Source organism: Schistocerca gregaria, chromosome 2, assembly GCF_023897955.1.
Source record: "Schistocerca gregaria isolate iqSchGreg1 chromosome 2, iqSchGreg1.2, whole genome shotgun sequence".
In the NCBI taxonomy this organism is placed as follows: Eukaryota; Metazoa; Arthropoda; class Insecta; order Orthoptera; family Acrididae; genus Schistocerca; species Schistocerca gregaria.
This window is the reverse complement of record NC_064921.1, coordinates 959101732-959127634: the sequence shown is the minus strand read 5'-3', so window position 1 is coordinate 959127634 and position 25903 is coordinate 959101732. Positions and strand designations below refer to the sequence as shown.

Here is a 25903-nt window from a genome sequence, read left to right as displayed (position 1 = left end):
GAGAAGTTATTGCAAAAGTGCTTGACAAAGCAGTTATAAAATCCAGATCGAATGTGTGTGTGTGTGTGTGTGTGTGTGTGTGTGTGTGTGTGTGTGTGTGTGTGAAAAAACTGCTGAGGTCATCGGTCCCTAGACTTACACATTACTTAAACAAGCAGAATGGCTTCTTCTTACAAATGACACTAGTGTTATAACAAATACCACTAGAAAGGAAGCAAAAGAAGAGATGGTAAATGGACTGTCCCTAAATATAAAAAAAATACACTTCATTCAGTTCTGTACAACAAAAAGCGTCATATCATCAGCAGATATAGAATATGAGCAGAAGTCAGTAAATAGTGCTGAATGCTCCAAATTTTTGGATGTAAGTATTGATGAAAACTTGAACTGGAAGAAACAAATTAGTGGGTTTCTTAAACAATTTTAAGTTCAGCTTGTTTTGCTCTTCGTATAGTTAATAATCTTCGAAACAAACGGATCAACCTCCTCACATAATTTACATATGTACGCTCAATAATGTCTTATGAAATAAACTTCTGGGGTATGTCATTACTTACAAAGAGAGTATTGACTGCACAAAAGCGAGCAACAACAACAACAACAACAACAACATGTGGTGCTCACCGACGGGCGTCACGTAGCGCCTCTTGAAGGAGGTATACATTTTAACTGCGCCATAACAATAGATATTTTCTCTAACGAAATTCGTTATGGATTATCCACTACAATTTGAGAACAACAGTTATATCCATACCTACAACACTAGTTATGAAAATGACCTTTTTTACCCATTACTGAAGCTTTCAACGGCTTAGAAAGGAGTTTATTATTCAAAACAAGAAATTCAGATTTTGCCCCAAAACGTAAAATATCTAACAAAGTAGTAATGCAAGTTTTAAATCTAACTTAAAATTTTTCACATGGACAACTCCCCCTATTCCGCTGATTCATGTCTAGTCAAAAGCTGGAAGCCAGAATGAAAGGAAACCTTGTTTTTAAGTGTAAATGCAAGAGTAGGAATAAAATAATAATGTGTTCATTATTGTCAAAACTAATCGTGTATATACATTCTGTAAACTGACACGTTCCACACCATTTTTACTAAAGAATCGTTAAACTGATCTATGGAGCGTGTAACTAACTAAATAGTGTACTTTGGACCCCGCATCTTTAAAAGGAGACACTAAGAAATCTACAAACAATGGTAACCAGATGGCGTCTGTAATATCCTGCCTCAGCCCGTCATTCAAGCGAGAACGTCGAAGTTCTTACGTAAGCGTAATGAGGAATCTTACAATTCATGTGCTATGACGTGTGAACGATATTTTATAGCTAGGGTAATTTTAAACGTATTATAAAATTTCAGTGTTATACTATTTCAAAGAATAAAACTTTAAATTATTTTGTCTGTGAGAAGTATGCTCTTTGACAACTAATGATTAGTACTGGTGAAGTGTTTCGTAACACTTGGAGCTGTTGATTGTGTGTAAACTGCACAAAATGAATTCACCGAATGCATCTAAACATGAGAGACAACGAGTATGAAAAACAGTTCATTTATCTGCAGGTGCACATAGAGGCATATTACAGAGGCGCATCACATAGCTCTGAATCGACAATGCCGATGAAGCTCCCTCTTCTGCGATCAGTCACAGGTAGTGGGTATGTCAAATTCCGATAAACAGTAGTACAGACGCATTAGATGTAGTGGCTAGTCCATGGAAAAGAATCTGCCATACAAAACGTGTTTAATACTGATTTCGGGTTGACTCTCAATACATGTTTATTTATTATTCAGCTAATGCAACCTTTACATGGCGTAAGCTCGTTAATCTTAGGCTACCAGATACTGTTTCAATCTCTGTTTGCATGGCACTCTGTCTTCTGCTGTCCTCTGTCACATAAAGCATGCGACTTTTTCAGTTTATCCCAGTGGTTGTGTGACCTGCTTTGTGGTCTTTCTCTGCACTCTGGTTTGTCTTCGCCCAGCTTCCGCCAGTTTTTCCATTTTTTTCGTGCGATACGTCATGTCCATTTTCTTTTTAAAGCCTTTACCTTTCCACATCATGCTTAACTCGCGTTTTTTTTTTTTTTTTTTTTTTTTTTGTTTTTGTTTTGGGTTAGTTCCTATAGGATCAAACTACTGAGGTCATCGGTCCCTAGGCTTACATACTACTTAGTGTAACTTAAAGTAACATACGCTAAGGACAAGGGAGGACTCTAGCCTCCGATGGGGAGGGCGGGGGGGGGGGGGAGGGGGAGAAGCGCGCGAACCGTGGCAAGGCGCCTTAGCCCTTGTGGCTACCCCGCGCGGCTCCCCCGTTATTGTTCCTTAGTGTGATCTAGGAGTGACCTTTCTATAGCTCTCCGAGCTGTTCGAAGTTTTTTTTGGAAAAACTCTTTCAAAATCCAAGTTTCACAGCCAAATATGAGTACAGAAACTATACACGGTTAGAAAGTAGACTATTTTTAAGTTAAAATTAAGCTAAATTTAAAAAGTGGTAACATTTTCTTTAGTAAGCTCTCCAGCCTAGGTTGATATGGAGGAAAATTTCAGGTAATAAAACTCCTTTGATATCAGTTAACTGACAGACATAAACATATTCGTTAACATTGAAGTTGATGTTCTGTATTATTTGCCGTTACACGCTTGTTGTGCATAATATTCGTTCTGAACAGATTTATCACAGGGCCCACTTCATCGCAACTATCCTTTATAGAAGATTGCACGCCCGCAATATTATTGGCTACATCGATATATCGCCTGCAGATCTGAAGTTGTTGAGTTTTTTCCATTTATTCTAATTCATAAGGCGTTTCTGAAGAAGAGAAATTTGTTAACATCGAGTATAGATTTAAGTGTCAGGAAGTCGTTTCTGAAAGTATTTGTACGGAGTGTAGCCATGTATGGAAGTGAAACATGGACGATAAATAATTCGGACAAGAAGAGAATAGAAGATTTCGAAATGTGGTGCTACAGAAGAATGCTGAAGATTAGATGTGTAGATCCCATAACTAATGGAGAGGTATTGAACAGAATTGGTGAGAAGAAGAGTTTGTGGATCAACTTGACTATAAGAAGGGATCTGTTGGTAGGACAGGTTCTGAGGCATCAAGGGATCACCAATTTAGTATTGGAGGGCAGCGTGGAAGGTAAAAATTGTAGAGGGAGATCAAGAGATGAATACACTAAACAGATTCAGAAAGATGTAGCTTGCAGTAGGTACTGGGAGATGAAACTTGCACAGGATAGAGTAGCATGGAGAGCTGCATCAAACCAGTCTCTGTACTGAAGACCACAACAACAACAACATTCTAATTCATCTGCAATTTCAGATAATTTGCGACGCTGCTATCTCAAGAACTGCTATAAATAGTTTCGGGTACACAGGAGTACTCAGCATTATTATTCTTTCAATTAAAAATTCCCTCATATGTTTTCGTATGCTTATAGAAGCCATAGCGTTGTCATATACGATACCTAAAATTTTTATGCACAATGTTTCCACATCTTGTTCGTTCAGTGCCTCTATTTCTGCAATGTGGCTAATAGAAATAAGAGTCTTTTCAAAATCTATAAAAACTATGAATACTGTCATTTCATATTCGTCGGTTCGACCAATTACTTCAAGCAGCATGTGTGTATTCTTTATTGTGCTATAATCACTGCGCAATCCAGCTGCTCGATAGGTTGTGCGTTTCCCACGATGGCGCAGACGCTGCTTAACAAGGCTTCAATAAAAAATTGTAGATAACAGGAAGCAAAGTGATAGTAATTCCTTGTTTATGTAGAAGGATTATCTTCGCCTTGCTTCAGGAGGTAGGGATGCTGCCTTTTTGTAAACAAGCACGTAAGATTTTAGATTCAAATATTTCAACCGGGTGACCCCATGCTTTACCATTCCACTTTTCATTTATCACTTTTCTCATTTCTTTTGGGAGTATTTCTGAGTGTTCGTCATTTTCACTTGCATAAGGCAATTTCAGTGGTTCATGAGCTCTTTCATATATTGTGTTTAGCTATAGAATTCCTTGTATACTCCAGAACTTCTTCATTATTTGTTATGCACTGTCATCTGCTATTTTTCAGTTTTACGTGTCATAAGCTTTTGTTAAACTATTTTACAGGTCTTTACATTCTCTAGAGCTAATTAATGGCATTTTCCATGGTATCCTTTTACTCATATACCTGGTTTTATTTTTCTTCGTTATACACTTACATAGCATTTTAACATGATCAATATGTAAAATAAGGGACATCTCTGAGCGACGTAACTGACAAAATCAGCGACTGAATGTTCCAGGAACTGATAGGTTGTGATGACTATTGTTACGCCATCGTTCACAAACATTTAGGGTAGCGGAAGAGAGTTCCTAGTGTGAACGACAAACAGAAAGCAAGCACAGGTGATAGACATCGATCACACGTGGGAAAGTACCTACCTTTTCTGCAAGCCCTTGTCGCAGATAAGAATGAAACTTGAGTGCTACTAATTCAGTTGTGAGTAGCGATCCAACGCTCGCCATGTACAAATGTCTGCATCACATTTCGAAGGACTTACAAAACAGTGCAACATCAATGTTTTGAACGATTCTTAAGCAAGTCCACGCTAATACTTCTGTCTAAAGTGGATGACTGATGATAAAGATATGTTATGACCGACCGAGGTTACTTTGAAGACAAATGGAGGTATTTTGTTCCAACAATCTGTTTTTACTTTTTTTTACCACTCACCCAAAATATTTTGAAAATCTTGGAAGATCGAGTCAATAGCACACAAATTTTATCATAGGTGAATGTGATCTGAGGTTATGTATGGGGTATTTCATTAAAATGGAAAGTAAAACACAAACTTATTTATTTCATTTGTTTGTATGTAAATATAAAAATCTTAAAGCTAGATATCACAGCCGTTTTTAGTTCAATAAACTATTGCATACTTCTAATAAAGTTCTTCATCCATTATTTTGTAACATTCGACAATTTATAAGCAAAAAGTTTATGGTTATGAACATGTGAGTTCCATACATCTCACATTAATTCTCTAACTGCAATTATCTTTGGTAAGGTTTATTACATTCTTTTACAAATTACAATAATTGTTTGTCACTGGTACGACATTAGTTGAGAAAACTCGTCTTCAGCTTAATAGCTACAAACCTGGATATCATGAGGATTAAGTATCTCTCATTCAGTTATCTGAAAGACACATTATACATGAAGCTACCTCTTCGACAGGAAATCGATGCCTGAACACTCAATGAAGCTTCTTGCAAGAATTGTATAATATGGCTGTATTTACAACAATACGTGTATCAGATGATCATGGCAGCTACATGAAAGTAAGCGGTTCTAGTGGAGTCCAAAGATGTTATTGCAAGAGAAAAGCTAACGCTAATTTTATGTACCGCTCAATAACATTTAGACGAACAAAATTAAGCCACTAAAATTCTTTACATAACTGAGATTACAAATGGCTCATACGAAATTGCTTTGTGTCAAGGTGCAGCCACTTTTGGTTTCCATTAGTGGGTGTGTAGTATTGACCCTGTATTAACGATGCCAGATTGCTTAAAGCATTAAAATACTAAAAAATTATCTTGTCGAGGAAAAATTGTATTGCATTATTCCTAAAAGACACGATAATTTACTCGGTTGTAAAATACATTGGGATCTGAATATTCAGGATGGTTGGTAGTCCGCAGTTCTCATATAATAACGAACGTTTTTTAAAATAACGCGTTTAAGCGAGAGGCATAGCAACATCCTACGCTGAGTATCAGAACACAAGAATCGGTTTTCTACCGTAGCTAACGTGAGCTGTTGCTTGTACCTCACGCTTTTAATACGCAAACATTTTTTTTCAGCAATTTGAACACGTTGGTTCATGGGCCGCTAGTGTGGTAGTTACAGCATCAGTTTTGTTACCAAAGACTTCTACCAGTTTCAGCTTCTAAGGCCATTTTCGAGAGATTATGGGTACAGCGTAGTGGAGCTTCACAGATAGACTCGGCACTAGGCTCATAACCTCTTGAAAATGGTTTAGGTGGCAGAGACCACTCGTAGTATTGAAAATGTAATTGTGATCGATACTGTTATTTGATTCAAAAGAGGTAGCAAGTATTTACGTTGTCACATTTTTGCAAACTTCCTCCATCATTGAAGAGATGTTGGCGTTTGCTGAGCAGTACACGTGAAGCCAGCTTTGATGTGATTAGTGGCAGTTGTCCTGATAATGGCCCAGTCATGTACAGCGATGGAGTAGTAAACAGCTTGTGAGCAACTGAAAGGTGCGTGTTTAACATCGATTAACGACATCGTTATCTGTGTTACCATATATTTATTGGAAACCGGGAAACTTTTCTAAGGTCCAGCAGCGACATAAAATGTCGCTCTATGTAATGGAGTTCTTGGCGCCCTCTCAGTTGGTAACTTGAGACGCTCTTATCTCAAACCGACCCTGATTACTGTGTAATGTGCGAAGATAACAGACTTCCAGGCTACACATTATTGCTGTTGATAATTAATCAACATAAGTGATCGATTTTCGAATGCACATTGCATCATCTGATATAACTTTGAAACCAGTCACATCTGTATCACACTTTACTATGTAGGTAAGATAACGTGAATTTACGGGAAAATCTGCTTTTTTACTTTTTTGTAACACATGTGAAGCCGTGACAGACAGTGGAGCGTACAAACCAAAACTTTGATCAGAAATCAGTGTACGAACTTCCAGCATGCTGGAGTAATTGCTGGACAGCAACTTTTGTTAGCCAATACGGTGGAAAAACAGCCAAGGTTGCAAATTTCACTTTTACTTACATAATGAATAGTTTCGTGCAGGGACACGTTTTCATATCATACAGTTGGTCGAAAAGGCTATTTCCCAAAACGTAGCAACCAAGTCGAGATAACAAGCATTTAAAACTTCCTGGTAGTTCAAAACTGTGTGCCGGACCGAGACTCGAACTGCGGACCTCTGCCTTTCACGGGCAAGTGCTCTGAGGAGGGGTCTGAGTCGTGCTTGGGTAGCTTAGTTTGTAGAGCACTTGCCCGCGTAGGCAAAGGTCCCGAGTTCGAGTCTCAGTCCGGCACACAGTTTTAATCTTCCAGGAAGTTTCATATCAGCGCACACTCCGCTTCAGAGTGAAAATCTCATTCTGGAAACAAAGATATACGCACAACAAAGTGCAGATGAAAGGTTACAGAACAAAGCGATAAGATCATCTATAGCCATCTTTATGCTCTGTAACTATTCGTCTCCACTTCGTTGTGCGTATGTGTTTGTTATCTCGACATGGTTGCTATGTTTTGGGAATATCATTCTTGACTATCTGGATGATCCGAAAATCGGTCACAGACGGAAACTAATAATGAAGTAAATAAAAGTGAAATTCGCAACTTCTGCTTTTTTGCTGCAGTAAAAATCAGTGTAGCTTGAGGAAGGCTATAGTCTTTCACATAGTAAAATACATTAAACTACCGGCTTATGACATGTAACCGTCAACAACGACAAAGGGATTAAAATGTGATTATTAGAGTAAACACATGTAACAGTTCTCCTTTGTAAATCTGAAAACAGACGATCATGATGGAAAGAAAATGTGTTATTCAGAAAACATGTGGAGATTCCAGAATGAGATTTTCACTCTGCAGCGGAGTGTGCGCTGATATGGATCTTCCTGGCAGATTAAAACTGTGTGCCGGATCGAGACTCGAACTCGGGACCTTTGCCTTTCGCGGGCAAGTGTTCTACCAGACTGTGGTAAAGCCATGTCTCCGCAATATCCTTTCTTTCAGGAGTGCTACTTCTGCAAGGTTCGCAAGACAGCTTCTGTAAAGTTTGGAAGGTAGGAGGCACGGTACTGGCGGAAGTAGAGCTGTTGAGGACGGAGCGTGATTTTTGCGTGGGTAGCTCAGTTGGTAGAGCACCTGCCCGCGAAAGGCAAAAGTCCCGAGTTCGAGTCTCGGTTCGGCACACAGTTTTGATCTGCCAGGAAGTTTCATATGGAGATTAATAGTTTACATACGTAAATTGAGTGCGAAGCGTGTCACATTCAGCCAGAAAATAAAGAGTTTTGTTTCTCGATTGTGTTGTCGTATAGTGCCTTATGAGAATATTATCCTACTGCTACGGGTCACAGAGAGTTCATATTGGCTTTTGTATAGGCCGGCAATGTTGACCGGAAATATTGGAGCCACATGTTAGGTAATACTGTCAGCCACGTTGTGCAGTAATGTTTGTGACAATACATTTCCAGCCACAGCAATGAATGGAGTGGAAATCACTACTGTGAGACATGACTCAGAGAAGAAAATCAGCGGATTTATGCACTGACAATTCAGTTTTAGGTTTCGTAGCCTCCACGAAGCACCTGTGCCTTCAGTGAAGTCACTACTTCCTGAGGTCGCCGACCTGAGACAGCGCTCATTCTATGAGCTGACTGGAATTTAGACTCGAGATGTTGAGTTGCAAAGCACCCGCACCGTTTCCGGCCCTGCAACGGATCACCGCCAGGAAGCCAGCGAGGGACTGCGATCAGCGCGTGAGGAGAGGTTGCAGTGAGGTGGATGACGTCACGAAGAAGCGGCGGCCACCAGGTTGATCCTGCGGCTGTGGCGGCGTGACCCGTGCGCCTCCGCGATATGGAACTCGACGACGGTGCCGCCTCCGGAGGCGGCGCCCGGGGGCGGCGGGGGCGGCTGCTGCTTGCCGATCAGCGTGCCCAGCATCTTGGAGACGGAGAACTTGCGCGCCTTGGGCTGGTGCTGCTGTGCTGCGCGGCACTCGGCCAGCAGTGAGTCGAACGCCTGGTAGAGCCCGGCCGTGTCATCCACAGCGGACACCTCGTAGAAGGCGAAGCCGCCCTCGGATGCCGCCCGCCGGCCTTCCTCTTCAGTCACCTGCAACATACATTACGAGGCATCACTATTCAAGCTGCCATAGAGCAATATTTTTTTTACACATACATATACTTGACACACTGTTTGGAAACGTGACAATGCATGCTTTCTCGGCGAATCTCATTCATGAAATCATCTCCGTATCGCCCGAGTAACGGCATCGTCTTATCGCAAAGTTTCGACGAGTTTCCCACTCGTCATCTTCGGGCTGGCAAACCGAAATATTGTTGTTGTTGGGGTCTTCCGTCCTGAGACTGGTTTGATGCAGCTCTCCATGCTACTCTATCCTGTGCAAGCTTCTTCATCTCCCAGTAACTACTGCAACCTACATCCTTCTGAATCTGCTTAGTATATTCATCTCTTGGTCTCCCTCTACGATTTTTACCCTCCACGCTGCCCTCCAATACTAAATTGCTGATCCCTTGATGCCGCAGACATATCCTACCAACGATCCCTTCTTCTAGTCAAGTTGTGCCACAAATTCCTCTTCTCCCCAATCCTATTCAATTCCTCCTCATTAGTTATGTGATCTACCTATCTAATCTTCAGCATTATTCTGTAGCACCACATTTCGGAAGCTTCTATTCTCTTCTTGTCCAAAGTATCTATAGTCCATGTTTCACTTCCATACGTGGCTACACTCCATACAAATACTTTCAGAAACGACTTCCTGACACTTACATCTATACTCGATGTTAACAAATTTCTCTTCTTCTGAAACGTTTTCCTTGCCATTGCCAGTCTACATTTTATATCCTCTCAATTTCTACCATCACAGTTTATTTTGCTCCCCAAATAGCAAAACTCTTTTACTACTTGTAGTGTCTCATTTCCTATTCTAATTCCCTCAGCATCACCCGACTTAATTCGACTTCATTCCATTATCCTCGTTTTGCCTTTGTTGATGTTCATCTTATATCCTCCTTTCAAGACACTAGCCATTCCATTCAACTGCTCTTCCAAGTTCTTTGCAGTCTCTGACAGAATTTCAGTGTCATCGGTGAACCTCAAAGTTTTTATTTCTTCTCCAAGAATTTTAATACCTACACCAAATTTTTCTTTTGGGTCCCTTACTTCTTGCTCAATATACAGATTGAATAACATTGAATAACATCGGGGAGAGGCTACAACCCTGTCTCACTCTCTTCCCAACGACTGCTTCCCTTTCGTGTCCCTCGACTCTTATAACTGCCATTTGGTTTCTGCAAAAATTATAAATAGCCTTCAGCTCCCTGTATTTTACCCCTGCCACCTTCAGAATTTGAAAGAGAGTATTCCAGTCAACATTGGCAAAAGCTTTCTCTAAGTTTACAAATGCTAGAAACGTAGGTTTGCGTTCCCTTAATCTAGCTTCTAATCTAAGGGTCAGTATTACCTCACGTGTTCCAATATTTCTACGGAATCCAAACTGATCTTCCCCGAGGTGGGATTCTACAAGTTTTTCCATTCGTCCGTATAGAATTCGCATTAGTATTTAGCAGCCGTGACTTATTGAACTGATAGTTCGGTATTTTTCGTATCTGTCAGCACCTGCCCTCTTTGGGATTGGAATTATTATATTATTCTTATGATATTATTATATTATTCTTGAAGTAGGAGGGTGTTTCGCCTGTCTCATACATCTTGCTCACCAGATGGTAGAGTTCTGTCAGGACTGGCTCTCCCAAGGCTGTCAGTAGTTCTAATTAGACCGAAATAAATTCGCTGGATGCGAATAACTTGGCGTCGTCTGTAGGAGTTACAAGTGTTCTATCCATTCCGCCACAAACTTTAGTATGCCACGAACAGGTAAAACATCTGTACCTAATACAGCTGACGCCATTTATTCGCAGTTAGCCAATTGCTTTGCAGGCTAACCAAAATTACACGAAGAGAAATGTAGTATGAAGAGGGCTATGCGAGAGGCGTTCTATGAATTCGAAAGTAAAGTTCTATATACTGACTTGGCTGAAAATCCTAAGAAATTTTGATATTATGTCAAAGCGGTAGGTGGATCAAAGCAAAATGTCCAGACACTATGTGACCAAAATGATACTGAAACAGAGGATGACAGACTAAAGGCCGAAATACTAAATATATATTTCCAAAGCTATTTCACAGAGGAAGACTGCACTGTAGTTCCTTCTCTAGATTTTCGCACAGATGACAAAAAGGTAGATGTCGGAACAGATGACAGAGGGATAGAAAAACAATTAAAATCGCTCTAAAGAGGAAAGGCCGCTGGAACTGATGGTATACCAGTTCGATATTACCCAGAGTACGCGAAGCAACTTTCCCCCCTTCCTGCAGCGGTGTACTGTAGGTCTCTTGAAGAGAGTAGCGTTCCAAAAGATTGGAAGCGGCACAGGTCATCCCCGTTTTCAAGAAGGGACGTAGAACAGATGTGCAGAACTATAGGTCTATATCTCTAACGTCGATCAGTTGTAGAATTTTGTTACACGTATTATGTTCGAGTATATTGACTTCTCTGGAGACTTGAAATCTACTCTGTGGGAATCAGCATAGGTTTCGAAAAAGACGATCGTGCGAAACCCAGCTCGCGCTATTCGTCCACGAGACTCAGAGGGCCATAAACACTGGTTACGAGGTAGATGCCGTGTTTTTTCAATTCCGCAAGGCGTTTGATACATTTCTTTAACGAACAAAGTAAGAGCATATGGACTATAAGACTAATTGTGTGATTGGATTGAAGAGTTCCTAGATAACAGAACGCAGCGCGTCATTCTCAATGGAAAGAAATCTTCCGAAGTAAGAGTGACTTAAGGTGTGCTCCAGGGAAGTGTCGTAGGACCGTTGCTATACACAATATATATAAATGACCTTGTGAATAACATCGGAAGTTCACTGAGGCTTTTTGAGGATGATGCTGTAGTATATCGAGAGGTTGTAACAATGGAAAATTGTACTGAAATGTAGGAGGATCTGTAATGAATTGACGCATGGTGCAGGGAATGGCGATTGAATCTCAAATAAGTGCATGTTGTGCTGCGAATACATAGAAAGAAATATCCTTCATCATTTAGCTACAATATAGCAGGTCAGCAACTGGAAGCAGCTAATTCCATAAATTATCTGGGAGTACGCATTAGGAGTGATTTAAAATGGTATGACCATATACAATTAACCGTCGGTAAAGCAAATGCCAGACAGAGATTCATTGGACGAATCCTAAGGAAATGAAGCCCGAAAACAAAGGAAGTAGTTTACAGTACATTTGTTCGCCCACTCCTTGAATACTGCTCACGGGCGTGGAATCCGTATCAGGTAGGGTTGATAGAAGAGATGGAGAAGATGCAACGGAGAGTAGCGCGCTTTGTTACAGGATCATTTAGTAATCGCGAAAGCGTTACGGAGATGATAAACTCCAGTGGAAGACTCTGCAAGACAGACGATCAGTAGCTCGGTAAGGGCTTTTGTTGAAGTTTCGAGAACACACCTTCACCGAGGAGTCGTGTAGTATATTGCTCCCTTCGACGTATATCTTTCGAAGAGACCATGCGGATAAAACCAGAGAGATTAGAGCCCACACAGAGGCATACCCAGAATCTTTCTTTCCACGAACAACATGAGACTGTAATAGAAGGGAGAACCGATAAAGGTAGTCAAGGTACCCTCCGCCACACACCGTCAGGTGTCTTGCGGAGTATGGATGTAGATGTATATGTCTTATCGCAAAGATTCGACGAGTTTCCCACTTGTCATCTTCGGGTTAGTAGCCCGGAAATGAATTCGCTGAATGCGTATAACTTGGCGTCGTCTGTAGGGGTTGCAAGTGTTCTATCCGGTCCGCCAGTCTTTAGTATGTCACCAACATCTGTACCTAATACAGCTAACGACACGTATTTCCATTTATCGAAATTTTTTCGATCTAATTTCGAATGGATGTTAGTCATTATGAACGTAAATATTACGTGCTCTGGCGAGTACCAGATAATAATCCACATGTCTCGATTCATAGGGTCTTATTCTTACCAATGTGAGAATACAGAATTAAGTTGCCACTGTTCAATAATGGAGATAAGAAACTATGGTACAGAGATTTACATCTACGTGGCTACTCTGCAATTTACACTGAAGTGCTTGGCAGAGGGTTCATCGAACCATTTTCATACTAATTCTCCACCATTCCAATCTCGAATGGCGCTTGGGAAAAAGGAACACGTAAATTTTTCCGTTCGAGCTCTGATTTCTCTTATTATACTATGATGATCATTTGTCCCCACGTAGGTGGGTGCCAACAAAATATTTTCGCGTTCGAAAGAGAAAGCTGGTGATTGAAATTCCGTAAACAGATCTCGCCGCAAAGAAAACCGCCTTTGTTTCAGTGACTGCCACCCCGACTCGCGCATCATATCAGTGACACTCTCACCCTCTATTGCACCATAACACTAAACGGGCTGCCTTTCTTTGCACATTTTCGATGTCCTCCGTGAGCCCTACCTGGTTAGGATCCCACACCGCGCAGCAATATTCCAGCAAAAGATGGACAAGTGTAATGTAGGCTGTCTCTTTAGTGGGTTTGTCGTATACCCAAAATGTATCGGATTTCTTTTAGTACTCATGTGGATAACCTCGCACTTTTCTTTGTTTAGTGCCAATTGCCGCTTTTCGCACCATATAGAAATTCTCTCTACATCATTTTGTAATTGGAATTGATCGTCTGATGATTTTACTAGGCGGCAAATTACAGCATCATCTGGAAACAATCTAAGGGGGCTGCTCAGATTATCATCTAGATCATTTATGTAAATCGGGAACAGCAGAGGGCCTATGACACTAACCTGCGGAACGCCAGATAGAAATTCTGTTCTACTCGATGATTTACCGTCTGTCACTACGAACTGTGACCTCTCTGATAGAAAATCACGAATCCAGTCACACAACTGAGACGATACTCCATATGCACGCAATTTGATTAATAGTCGCTTGTGAGGAACGGTATGAGAAGCCTCTGGATACCTGGGTCAGTCCAGGAGGCGTGCACGGCTAGTCTAACGGCAAAATGACCGCTTGGGATAAGCGGGGAATCGAGTCTCAGTCTGGCACAAATTTTCATACGTCACCAACGGGTGGAACATCTGTACCTATTACAGCTGACGCAAAGTCATTCGAATTCAGCGAATTTAATTCGATATACTTTCTAACGGCTGTCAGTCGTCATCAGGGTAAACATTCAGGCAAACTGTCGGATTCATGTCCAGATCGTTCCTTTGTAGACACTGGACTGCGAACCCCTCACCCGTGGGCCCAGCGGGCGGGCCAGTTGCGTGTCTCCGGAAGAGATGTTCCGGCCATTGGTGCGACTGGTCATGAACTTGATACATCGCCTGAAGATGACCAGTTGGAAGCTCGTCAAAATGTTACAAGAAGGTGACGCGACTTTGCTGATAACGTGAGAAGATTTCATCAATATTTTGAAATGGAGATTTTTTTATTAACAGTCACATGTCGATCTGTGTATGAAATACACTCATGTTCATAAATTAAGGATAACTGTAAAATGTGGTGCCACACAACGTGGTACTACACAAAACTGGCGCTAATAGCATAGGCACGTAGGGAACACACACGACACAGATCGGTAACTCCACGATATTGGTGATAAATTGAGAAAACCGTCCCGAAACACATGTGCTACAAAACGCTACTGTTTCCTGCGCATGTGCCCCGACATCAGTATGAGATATGATCACCATGCACACGTACACAGGATGCACAACGGGTTGCCATACTCTGGATCAGGTGGTCGAGCAGCTGCTGGGGTATAGCCTCCCATTCTTGCACCAGTGTCTGTCGGGGCTCCTGAAGTGTCCTAGGGGTTTGAAGACATGCAGCGGTACGTCGACCGAGAGCATCCCAGACGTGCTCGATGGGGTTTAAGTGTGGAGAACAGGCAGGCCACTCCATACGCCTGATATCTTCTGTTTCAAGGTACTCCTCCACGATGGCAGCTCGGTGGAGCCTTGCCTTGTCATCCATCAGGAGAAGTGCGACCCATTGAACGCCTGAAAAGGCGGACATACTGGTGCAAAATGACGTCCCGATGCACCAGACCTATTACAGTTCCTCTGTCAAAGACATGAATGGGTGTACGTGCACCAATCATAACCCAACCCGACAACATCAAAGCACGACCTCTATACAGGTCCCTTTGAAGAGCGTTGAGGGGTTGGGGTTGGTATATGGTTCCTGGTTCACGCCAGATGGAAACCCGGTGAGAATCACTGTTCAGACTATAGCCGGACTCGTTCGTGAACATAACCTGACACCACTGTTCCAGTGACCACGTACTGCGTTTTTGACAAACGGCTTTACCGGCTCTCCTGTGACCAGGGATCAGTGGAATGCACCTTGCAGGTCTCCGGGCGAATAAACCATGTCTTTTCAGTCGTCTGTAGACTGTGTGTCTGGAGACAGCTGTTCCAGTGGCTGCGGTAAGGTCCCGAGCAAGGCTACCTGCAGTACTTCGTGGCCGTTTGCGGGCACTAATGGTGATATATCGGTCTTCTTGTGGTGTTGTGCACTGTGGACGTCCCGTAGTGTAGCACCTGGACACGTTTCCTGTCTGCTGGAATCGTTGCCATGATCTTGAGATCACACTTTGTGGCACACGGATGGCATGTACTACGACCGGCTGTGTTTGACCAGCCCATCATAACGTCATCAATATGTGTTCTTTGAGCCATTTTCAACACACAGTCAGCATTAGCACGTCTGAAGACGTCTACACACTTATTCGCTGCACCGTATTCTAACATGCACCAACACACCTCTGCGTATGTGGACTGCTGCCAGCGCCTCCGTGCGACGACCGCAGGTCGAGTGCTCCGCATGGTCATACCCCAAAGTAATTTAAACTCGCAAACCGGCCACCAGAGATTTGTTTCACCATGTATCAGCATTGTCCTTAATTCATTAGCATGAGTGTAATTTGTTCATTCTCCAATTTTACTGTGTAAAATTTACGTTGTTAAAGTATCTCTTTTGACCTGTTTTTCACGTCTATAATTATTGTCTAAGTTGTAATTACAATATGATCACAAAATAAGAGGGAATTTCAATAAGTAATGAAATTAATATTTTTCTCGAACAGTTTGAATAGAAAAATGCATTATTTGTTGTGGGACATCGTTGAATAATTCATATTTAGTCCCTAACGTTTGATGAAATTCCTACATGTGGTGGCACTATACGTGGCCTTCAAACTGACGTCTGTAACGGAGGTTGTTCGAAGCAGTCAGCTGTCATTGAGTTTTTTTTGACGAACAAAAGCTTGGTGAGTCGTTGGGCGAGGCGTCTACCGTTATCACAACGAGGTCGCGCACATAACTGTGACTTCTGCAGTGTTGGAATGTGCAGAGCGTCTCATTCGAGGTGGTCAACGGTTCACAACCAAAAAACTCGTTACTCAGCTGGACGTCTCTGTTGGAAGTCCACTAATCCACGAGTTGGAGCATTCAAAGGGGCGTCTTCTCTGGGTTTTCCCTCTTTTAAAAGTAGAGCACAAAGAACAATTTCCATCTATTTGTTCCAGAAAAGGATGCACTAAACGGGAAGCAGTACGTGGAGCTTAATCATGCAGCAAGACATTGGTTCCGATGTCGACCAACAGAATGTACAGGAGAGTGTTCCATGCGGGCATACAGGCGTCCAGCCCCCACAAACGCACATTAAGGTGATGTAAGGCTGTCACATTGAACGACTGAAAGGAGATTATGTTGAAAAACAGGGATTGTAGTCAAACGGGCGGGAAATAACACGAAGTATTGGAATCCTGAATAAAGTGAACCTGCTTTCGGAAAAAATGTTGCTTCACTTATTAAACGTTCAAATGTTAAAATGTGTGTGAATTTCTAAGGGACCAAACTGCTGAGGTCATCGGTCCTTAGGCTTACGCACTACTTAAACTAACTTAAACTAACTGATACTAAGAACAACACACACACCCATGCCCGAGGGCGGACTCGAACCTCCGGCGGGAGGGGCCGCGCAGTAAGTGACATGGCTCCTCTTATCGAACGCCCCCCGTATTATGCTGTACATAACGTAATGCGGTGACAAAATTAGGGATATATTTTACCTATGTTAAATTTTGTCAAGACAGAGAAGATATTTTTGTTGCGACGAGAGAATGTTGTGTTAGGAGAAGAACTCATGAATGGATACAGACTCGCTATGTGGGAATATTAACTTGATAGTGAGACATTTTGTTAAGCGTTTCGAGCTTTGACTATGAACTGCTTCAGAACTAATTCCTCAGAGACCGTTTGTTTTACCTGGCTAATTGAAAGCGACGGGGACATGGTGGAATAGTAATTTTGTACACTATATTATTGTGAAAATGGAGGTTACTTATCTACTTTCTCTTTTTTCTTTTAGTGTTCAACCCTGAGGTTGATTTGCAGCAGAGCGCCATTCTCTCTTTTGTCTGCCTTCCTCTTCATTTCTACGTACGTGTTACATCCAACGTCAATCATGATCTGTTGCAAGTATGATATCCTTCGTCGGCCCCGCCGATTCCTTCTCTCAATAGCTCCTTCTGCTATTGTCCCAGTGATGTTGTTGTGTCGTAGGATGTGCCATACAAGTTTGTCCTTGTTTGGATGTGCCTCCACAGAAATCTGGTTTCCTGTACTCTCCTAAGCACCTCTTCATTTGTTACTTTGCCTCTTCAGCTGATCTTCATCAACCTACTATAGCACCACATCGCCATCTCTCTTCTCTTCCTATTGTCCAAGTTTCACATCCGTATAGGGCCACACTCGAAACGAAACATTTCATGATATGTTTCCTTATTTTCAGATTGATGTTGTTGCTGGTGAGTAAGTTCCTTCTCCGATTAAATGCAATTTTGGCCTTTTGTATTCTACTCGCAATTTCTTTCGGGCATCTACCAACCCTTGTGATTTTGTTTCCCAGGTAAGTAAATTTGTCCATTACTTTCAGCTGCTCTCTTCCAACACTCATTCTCAGAGGTTCAGATTCTGCTCCTGTACTGCATGCCATCACTTTATTCTTTTTCTTGTTTATTCTCATTCCATACTGATTGCATAGAATTTTTCCCATAGTTCTGAGGACTTCCTCTAGATCTTCTTTTCTCTCCGTGACTACAGAAATATCATCTGCATAACGTAGCATGTCTATCTTCTGCCCATTAATTTTGTTTCCCACCTCAGTAGTTTCTCGAACTTGGTCTATAGCTTGCTGGATGCAAGCATTGAATATAAGAGGAAAGAGAACACATCCGTGCCTTACCCCTTTTCTAATATTTGCTTCTTGTTCATGGTGACAGGTTCCTAATCACTGACACCTCATTCTTATAGAAACTGAGTATCACACGGATGTCTTTGTACTTTATTCCACTTTTCCTCGACATTCTGAACATCTCTTCCCAGATAACATTATCAAATGCCTTTTCCATGTCTACAAAGGCAATATAAGTTGGTTTATTTTTCTTTAATTACTTTTTGATAACGAGTCTCAGTGCTATAATCGCCTCTCTTGTTCCCAATCCCCTTCTGAAACCAAACTGATCTTCACTCAGCATATCCTCCACTATCTCTTCAATTCTCTTCAGAACTATTTTTATGAGAATTTTGGTTGCATGTGATATTAGGCTTAGAGTTCGGTACTGTTCGCATTTTGTAGCTGCTGCCTTCTTTGGTATAGGAACAATGATACATTTCTGGGCCGGCCGGGGTGGCCGTGCGGTTCTAGGAGCTACCGTCTGGAGCCGAGCGACCGCTACGGTCGCAGGTTCGAATCCTGCCTCGGGCATGGATGTGTGTGATGCCCTTAGGTTAGGTAGTTTTAATTAGTTCTAAGTTCTAGGCGACTGATGACCTCAGAAGTTAAGTGGCATAGTGCTCAGAGCCATTTGAACCATTTTTTGATACGTTTCTGGATGTCTGTCAGTATCTCTCCTGTGTTATAGATGGACCTAACAAGTTTAAGCAGCATCGTTTTCACGCTATCACCAGCATTCTTTATTAGTTCTGTAGGGATGTCATCAATAGCCGTTGCTTTGTTGTCCCGTAGTTCTTTTAGAGCTCTGTCTAATTCTTCTTGCAGAATGTCATCTCCCATGTCATCTTCGTCTACTTGCTCTTCTCTTCCTATTACTTCCTCTGAAAGAGGTGTTCCGGCATACAACTCCTCTATGTATTCTTTCCATCTCTTCACCATATCTTCAGCAAACAGAATTTACCCCTCTTTATTTTCTATTGTGCCTGAGAGTGTTGTTTTACGTTTGTTCATAAATTGAATTGCTGTTCTGTTGGCAACATCAGTTCTTCCGTTTTGCATATTTTCTTCCACTTCCGTGCATATTTCTTCAAGAACATTGTCTTTTGCTTTCCTAGCTTCTCTATTAACTATATTAACTAAATTCCTGATCTACTAAATTTGAAAATTATTGAAATATTACGCTCATGGGTATGAAGTATGTGGGGGGTGGAAGTTTAACAAGTGAGAATTCCTGGTAAAAGTTGATAACTGCGTTTCTTAGATCTAGAAGTGTATAGGACTGTGATGTTGTTCTTCAGGGCTGTATAAAGTAGAAACTAATATTTTAAGCAATCGACTTTGATGTGAAGTTTTAACACACAGAAGCTGACCATTTATATGGACAGCCCGCTCATTTTACGTGTTAGGTGTGTACACTAAAATAAACATACAAGCTAACGAAATACGCATGCAAAAGGCTTGTACTGCCTGTTGTATTAACCTCGTTTTACCATAACTGGACATCAAACTTTTGCGAATGCTGAGACTTTGAGCACGTCGCAAAATATAGAACGTCGGACTTACAGCACAGCATTTAAACATCTTGAATTTTAATTTGAAGCTCACTGATATTAAACGTTAGAATTACGCTATTGTTTCATTGCCATCAGCGAGGATACGTCGTTCCGAGACAAATATTCTCTGACATCCCTCTCGTCTTGGGTAGAAATGACAAGGACAGACGGCGCAGCTTTTCATCGATTTGTAACTCGATGTTTATTTATGGATAGGAAATTTACAGTTGCGAAACTAAGATCACAATGAAACTTATAAGTAATAAAGGGGTAAAACGTTACCATTTCTGAGAAAGAACTCATTTTTAACTAAGCAAAAACCAAGAAGGAAGAGAAATGGTTATCAACCGTAGAGGGTTTCATAATGCAACCAATCAGCTTTTGTGACGAGTACTTGATTGACAATTTGGCAACAGAATTCGAAAAATTATTCAAATTGAATACAATTTTAGTTTTATTTACTATTTCATACAGATAACGAAAACAGTTTACGTTAATCAAGGAGTTTTGAAACGCCAGATATTGAATGTCGGATGGAAACACTGCTCGCAGTCGTCTGTTCTCATTAATCATTATATTTGCAACCAAACTTTAGATCCATTACGTTGTCGTAGCTTACGCAGCGTAAACATACTACAACCTACAATACAGCCTAATTGATTTCTACAAATCAATATATACCATTAAATTTGATTCATCGGTCATCACGAACCAGTGGCATGTAATATAAATCTATTGATGTGTAGTGGGATTCACAGAGGTTACGCAATGTGTTTGAGCAATTAACGGTTCGTAGGAGAGCTTATGTAAAGTTTGGAAGGTAGGAGACGAGGTACTGACAGAAGTACAGCTGTGAGGACGGAGCATGGGCCGCTCTTGGGTAGCTCAGTTGGTAGAACACTTGCCCGCGAAGGGCAAACGTCCCGAGTTCGAGCCTCGGTCCGGCACACAATTTCAATTTGCCAGGACGTTTCAGTGTAAATACAGTTTGGTCGAAATGGGGAGAGAGGGATGCAATGCGTAGTTGGCTCGGACAAATTCAAACTGCCCGCCGAGTTTTTTTTTTTTTTTTTAGATACGAACGAACTATAGAATGTACTGTCATCACATATCCATCCTGCTCTTCACAAACACTTCCGCTTCATTCCGTATCGGAACTGGTTTTCGTAAATGAGTACCATACGTGGGACAAGACTGGGCGATATTTTGCCATTTAGGCTACTAGTGATAGAACATTGAGCAACTTTTTAAAGATATACATTTGGGTGATATTTTGTTGAGAAACGCCGTTTTTGGGCGACACAGACAAATCCAAGTGCATTTTTATGCACTGATTTTAATTTAACGTTATTTGTAATGACATTTACCGCTCCGCTGCCTGAAATACTGAAACACTGCAACCACAAAGTTCTACCAGCCTCCAAATAGCGACTCCAAAGCTAACATCACACAGCTATAGATAGGTAACTAGACTTTTATAGCAGAGCGTACATATTTTCAAGTTACCATAAAGCTAGCGTACGAATCGAAATCGGTTTTTCTCTTCTTTCGTGTTGCAAACTTATCCATAAGTAGAAACCATCACGACTGCACACAGCACAAAAACAATAAACGGCTACACTTACATTCCATTCAACTGCAACTAACTAACAAAACAACAGCCGGGCTCAAAGTTGGCCAATAATTGGTCTTGGCTAAAATGGGAATGGGTAATTTCCCTACCCGGAATTTCAGAACTACCTGATCAACGTTAACTGTTTTTGCTCTGTTTTAGCTTATTGTATGGAATAGTACAGGGAACTGCAACTGAACTCAGTTTGAATACATTGTCGAATTATGTTCCAAATCGTTAATCAGATACTTCACTCGTCAAAAAAGCTGATTTTTTTATGTTAAGAGACTTTTTACACTCTTTCAGATAATCATTTCTTTCTTTCTTTCTTTCTCTTTTTTGATTCATTACAAATGAGTTATTTCTCGGAACTGATAACACTCTACCTCTTTACTAGCTTTAAGTCTGAAACTATTCCATAATTTAAAGTTTATACCCGTAAATAAACACTGACGTACAAATCTGTCAACAGCTGCGCCGTCTTGTCTTATCATCGCTGATTTCTGCCCAAGAAAAGAGGAATGTCAGAGAATATATAATGCTAGCTCTATGAATGTACAGATAGTTTTAATACATCGTTGGCTTTGCTATCGATAATACGTATTCCTTTTTCGTCGTATGATTGAAAATCAAAATGTCTTTCAATTGCACTACAAGGCTATTCTGAGGAAAACCTTCGCGTGCTGCTTGATTTCCTCAGAATTCTATTTCAATTTATAAAGCCTACCTTCAATTCTGTAATTTCATATGGCGTAGCTTACATTATAATACATAACTACTTTTTTATGAACGTTCTGTTTAGTGCAGTTTTGCGAACTTTAGTTTTATTCCCTATCCTAACAATTTACGATTTATTTAGTTTGCTTTCCTCAGAATGCTGCTTCCTTCCAATTTCAATTTTTTTTACATAGTATGCTTTATCAATCAAGAGTACTTCCCCGAGTATATTACTCTTCATAGGTTATAATTACCTCAATCCCCTCCCACCTTTTTGCTTATATTTTAATTTGCTATATTGTTTTTATGAGTATCTTTTCTTTCAGGTTAGTTACGTACTGATTATACGGTTCTATGTATTTATACCTTTCTACATTACATTAACATGTTTTACGAAGTGTACTGGCTTCATGTACTGTTACTTGGCACATTCCCGTATTTATTTACAATTTCTTCTCATGCTGCTTTATGCACTCATACATAAACAATTATCATTGTTTACCTGAGCCTGTTTGCGCTTTACGTGCCTCATGACTTTAACGCCCCCTCCCCCCCTTCTCCCCTCCTCTCCCTTCTCCCGTTTACCCTATTTTCCTTAGTCTTATTCTGTTTTAATCGCAGCTATTAACCATTTTATTTGCTAAATCAGGAACTGGTTGCTTGGTGCGGCTAGGTGAACTCTCGTTCGCGCAGCAAGCGCCACCTACCATAGTTTATTGATTGCCAGTGCCTGCACATTTTGGTCAGTCTGCTTTTATCACAAACCCTGTATGTGCCATACTAAATGTCTGTTGGATCCAATATAAGATGTTTTTTATTGTAATGTTTTACGACTAAACTCTAGAGTATTAGGCTACTACCTTAACTGTGCATCTTAACTGTGGATATTTGTGGGTGACATGCGCATTATACTAGACAAAAACCTTATGGTTCAAACGTCCATTTTTGTTATAAGAGATTCTACCAGTGAGTATGCTTTCTAAAACATTGTTTATTTGTTGTTTACCGAATTTGCATCCTTCTCAGATAGACATTTGTAACTAGAAACCGTGGTAAAGAGTTTATAAAATTTTACTTCTGCTACTGGTAGGCTATTATTTTCCGATGCTATCAAGTAGTCGGAATGGACAGGGCACACGGTCATTGTAAATACGAATACCAGCAACTAATTACACAGACCGATTGCCGAAAATTAATTAAAATGTGTTGACAGTTTACTGTGGAGAGTTTACAGTAGGCCTATATGCGAGTACGTGAGGCAGACTGTCGATGACGTGATATGTGGCAGTCATGTTCAGATAATGTGGACAGCTGCTAAGCGACAGGGATGGAGAATCAAGCTCAGTGTTGGTGACCAAAACAACGACAGGCAACCAGCCACTATCGATGGAACACGAGCTCGAATTGGAAACCAATGCCTCAAAAAACAAATCAGCAATCAGGCTTTAATTCAAATTGTATTTTTATTGCAGATCTAGACTTGATCTGTCGAATAGCTATCCAGTGTTAAAAATGCAAGAAAATATACATGAATCATTGAGTAGAAAATGTAAACTAAAACCACGTTTTACAAGAGTAATGACAACATATTAGGTAATGCACCGTTTAAATCGAGTCACACAGACTTACCAAGCTTGTCACAACACATGTTACTATACGACTTTAACATGTACATAGCCAGATCCTAACTGAGGCTGTTGTTTACAGGGCAGCATAAGTAGCCAAAGCTTACGTCATACGAGTAGAGCAACTCCTTCTATTAACGCTAAGATGAACGTAAAATTAACAATTCAGTTATTGTACAAAATTGTTATTAAAATTTAAAAGAAGTGAACTGGCAATTTTTCATTAATGTTAGTGGCTGCTCTACCCGTACGACGTAAGCCGTGGCTGCTGGTACTGCTTTGAAAGGAATAGCCTACATTGGAGTCAGGTTATGTACAAGTTAGACATATCTTGTCATAAACTTAACACGTCTATATAACTCTGGGATGCCCCACTACTATTTTAAAATATAGTTTCAGTTTATATTTTTCAGTTACTGATTAGTGGATATTTTCTTGTATTTTTAGCACTGAGGATAGCTATTCAACAGTTGAAATCTGTATTTTCAACAGAAGCACAGATAGATTTGCGACTGATTGCTGAAGTTCTTTTCCGTTTTTGAAATACACCTCAGTCGCTGCGCACAACTCTCCCGATGGGATCAACCTTGAGTGAAAAACAATGGGTACGAAAATCGATCGCGTCATTTATGATGCAACCATGTGGACAATCATCTTAAGTGATTTAGCGAAACTACAGAAAGGCTACATCACGATAACGAGCCGAGAATTGAATCCTTATCCTCCCGAGTAAGGAACCAGTGTCTCAATCATAAGGCACTGCATTCCTTAATAATTTTCATTGCAAGCGAAGTTCATGCCGCAAGATGTTACCGCGGCACTGGGTGTTGTGTGATGTCCTTAGGTTAGTTAGGTTTAAGTAGTTCTAAGTTCTAGGGTACTGATGACCATAGATGTTGAGTCCCATAGTGCTCAGAGCCATTTGAACCATTTTTTTTTTTTTTTTTTTTTTTTTTGCCGCGTCAAGCGTGTTAACCCCTGAAGTTATTCGCTTTGTCAAATTGCATCTGGAGGGCTCCGGTGGATGAAGTACAAGAGTACATCTTAAGAGGTGTACTGGCTTTGAGTCTTTTAAGATGTCCCTGTGTCTCAATGATCATGTTTGCCATTGGTAGCAGATTCGTAACTGAAACAATGAAATCTAGAGTGGTAGTCACTATCGCTACTTCTCGAACAACTTCAAGTCTTTTGATTTAAAAGAAGAGATATCATCTCATTTATATGGATGTTGTGTGAAGCGACATTTCACATTTCAATGCTTCCGATCGAGAGGCGACAAAGACAAGAACGTGATGTGTAATCACAACTCCAAGCACCGTATCAAATTAAGTATTAATCGCAGACTTTTATCAGTGTTCGAGGGGCTTTCAGCAGTAAAATATACACTAAAGTGAACCAATTACCAGCACCACACATTACTGCCAGCCGTTTGCGCCTCATGACCACACCGTATTTCTACACTCCTGGAAATTGAAATAAGAACACCGTGAATTCATTGTCCCAGGAAGGGGAAACTTTATTGACACATTCCTGGGGTCAGATACATCACATGATCACACTGACAGAACCACAGGCGCATAGACACAGGCAACAGAGCATGCACAATGTCGGCACTAGTACAGTGTATATCCACCTTTCGCAGCAATGCAGGCTGCTATTCTCCCATGGAGACGATCGTAGAGATTCTGGATGTAGTCCTGTGGAACGGCTTGCCATGCCATTTCCACCTGGCGCCTCAGATGGACCAGCGTTCGTGCTGGACGTGCAGACCGCGTGAGACGACGCTTCTTCCAGTCCCAAACATGCTCAATGGGGGACAGATCCGGAGATCTTGTTGGCCAGGGTAGTTGACTTACACCTTCTAGAGCACGTTGGGTGGCACGGGATACATGCGGACGTGAATTGTCCTGTTGGAACAGCAAGTTCCCTTGCCGGTCTAGAAATGGTAGAACGATGGGTTCGATGACGTTTTGGATGTACCGTGCATTATTCAGTGTCCCCTCGACGATCACCAGAGGTGTACCGCCAGTGTAGGAGATCGCTCCCTACACCATGATGCCGGGTGTTGGCCCTGTGTGCCTCGGTCGTATGCAGTCTTGATTGTGGCGCTCACCTGCACGGCGCCAAACACGCATACGACCATCATTGACACCAAGGCAGAAGCGACTCTCATCGCTGAAGACGACACGTCTCCATTCGTCCCTCCATTCACGCCTGTCGCGACACCACTGGAGGCGGG

At 41.2% G+C, this 25903-nt stretch overlaps 1 protein-coding gene across 2 annotated transcripts in view; it reads right to left on the bottom strand.

The window, feature by feature from the left end:
- The window catches only part of LOC126335436 (ras-related and estrogen-regulated growth inhibitor-like), a 282684-nt gene that overhangs the window by 76276 nt on the left and 180505 nt on the right, over positions 1–25903 (bottom strand). The window contains exon 6 of one of the 2 annotated variants that reach the window (XR_007564869.1): positions 8495–8911. Coding sequence is in view for 1 of the 2 variants with exons in the window: in XM_049998718.1 (XP_049854675.1) it covers positions 8585–8911 (327 nt within the window). In the remaining variant the exon portion in view is untranslated. Of the gene's footprint in view, positions 1–4882; positions 8912–25903 lie in introns of those variants that run through there. The other variant, XM_049998718.1, reaches the window with a different exon arrangement.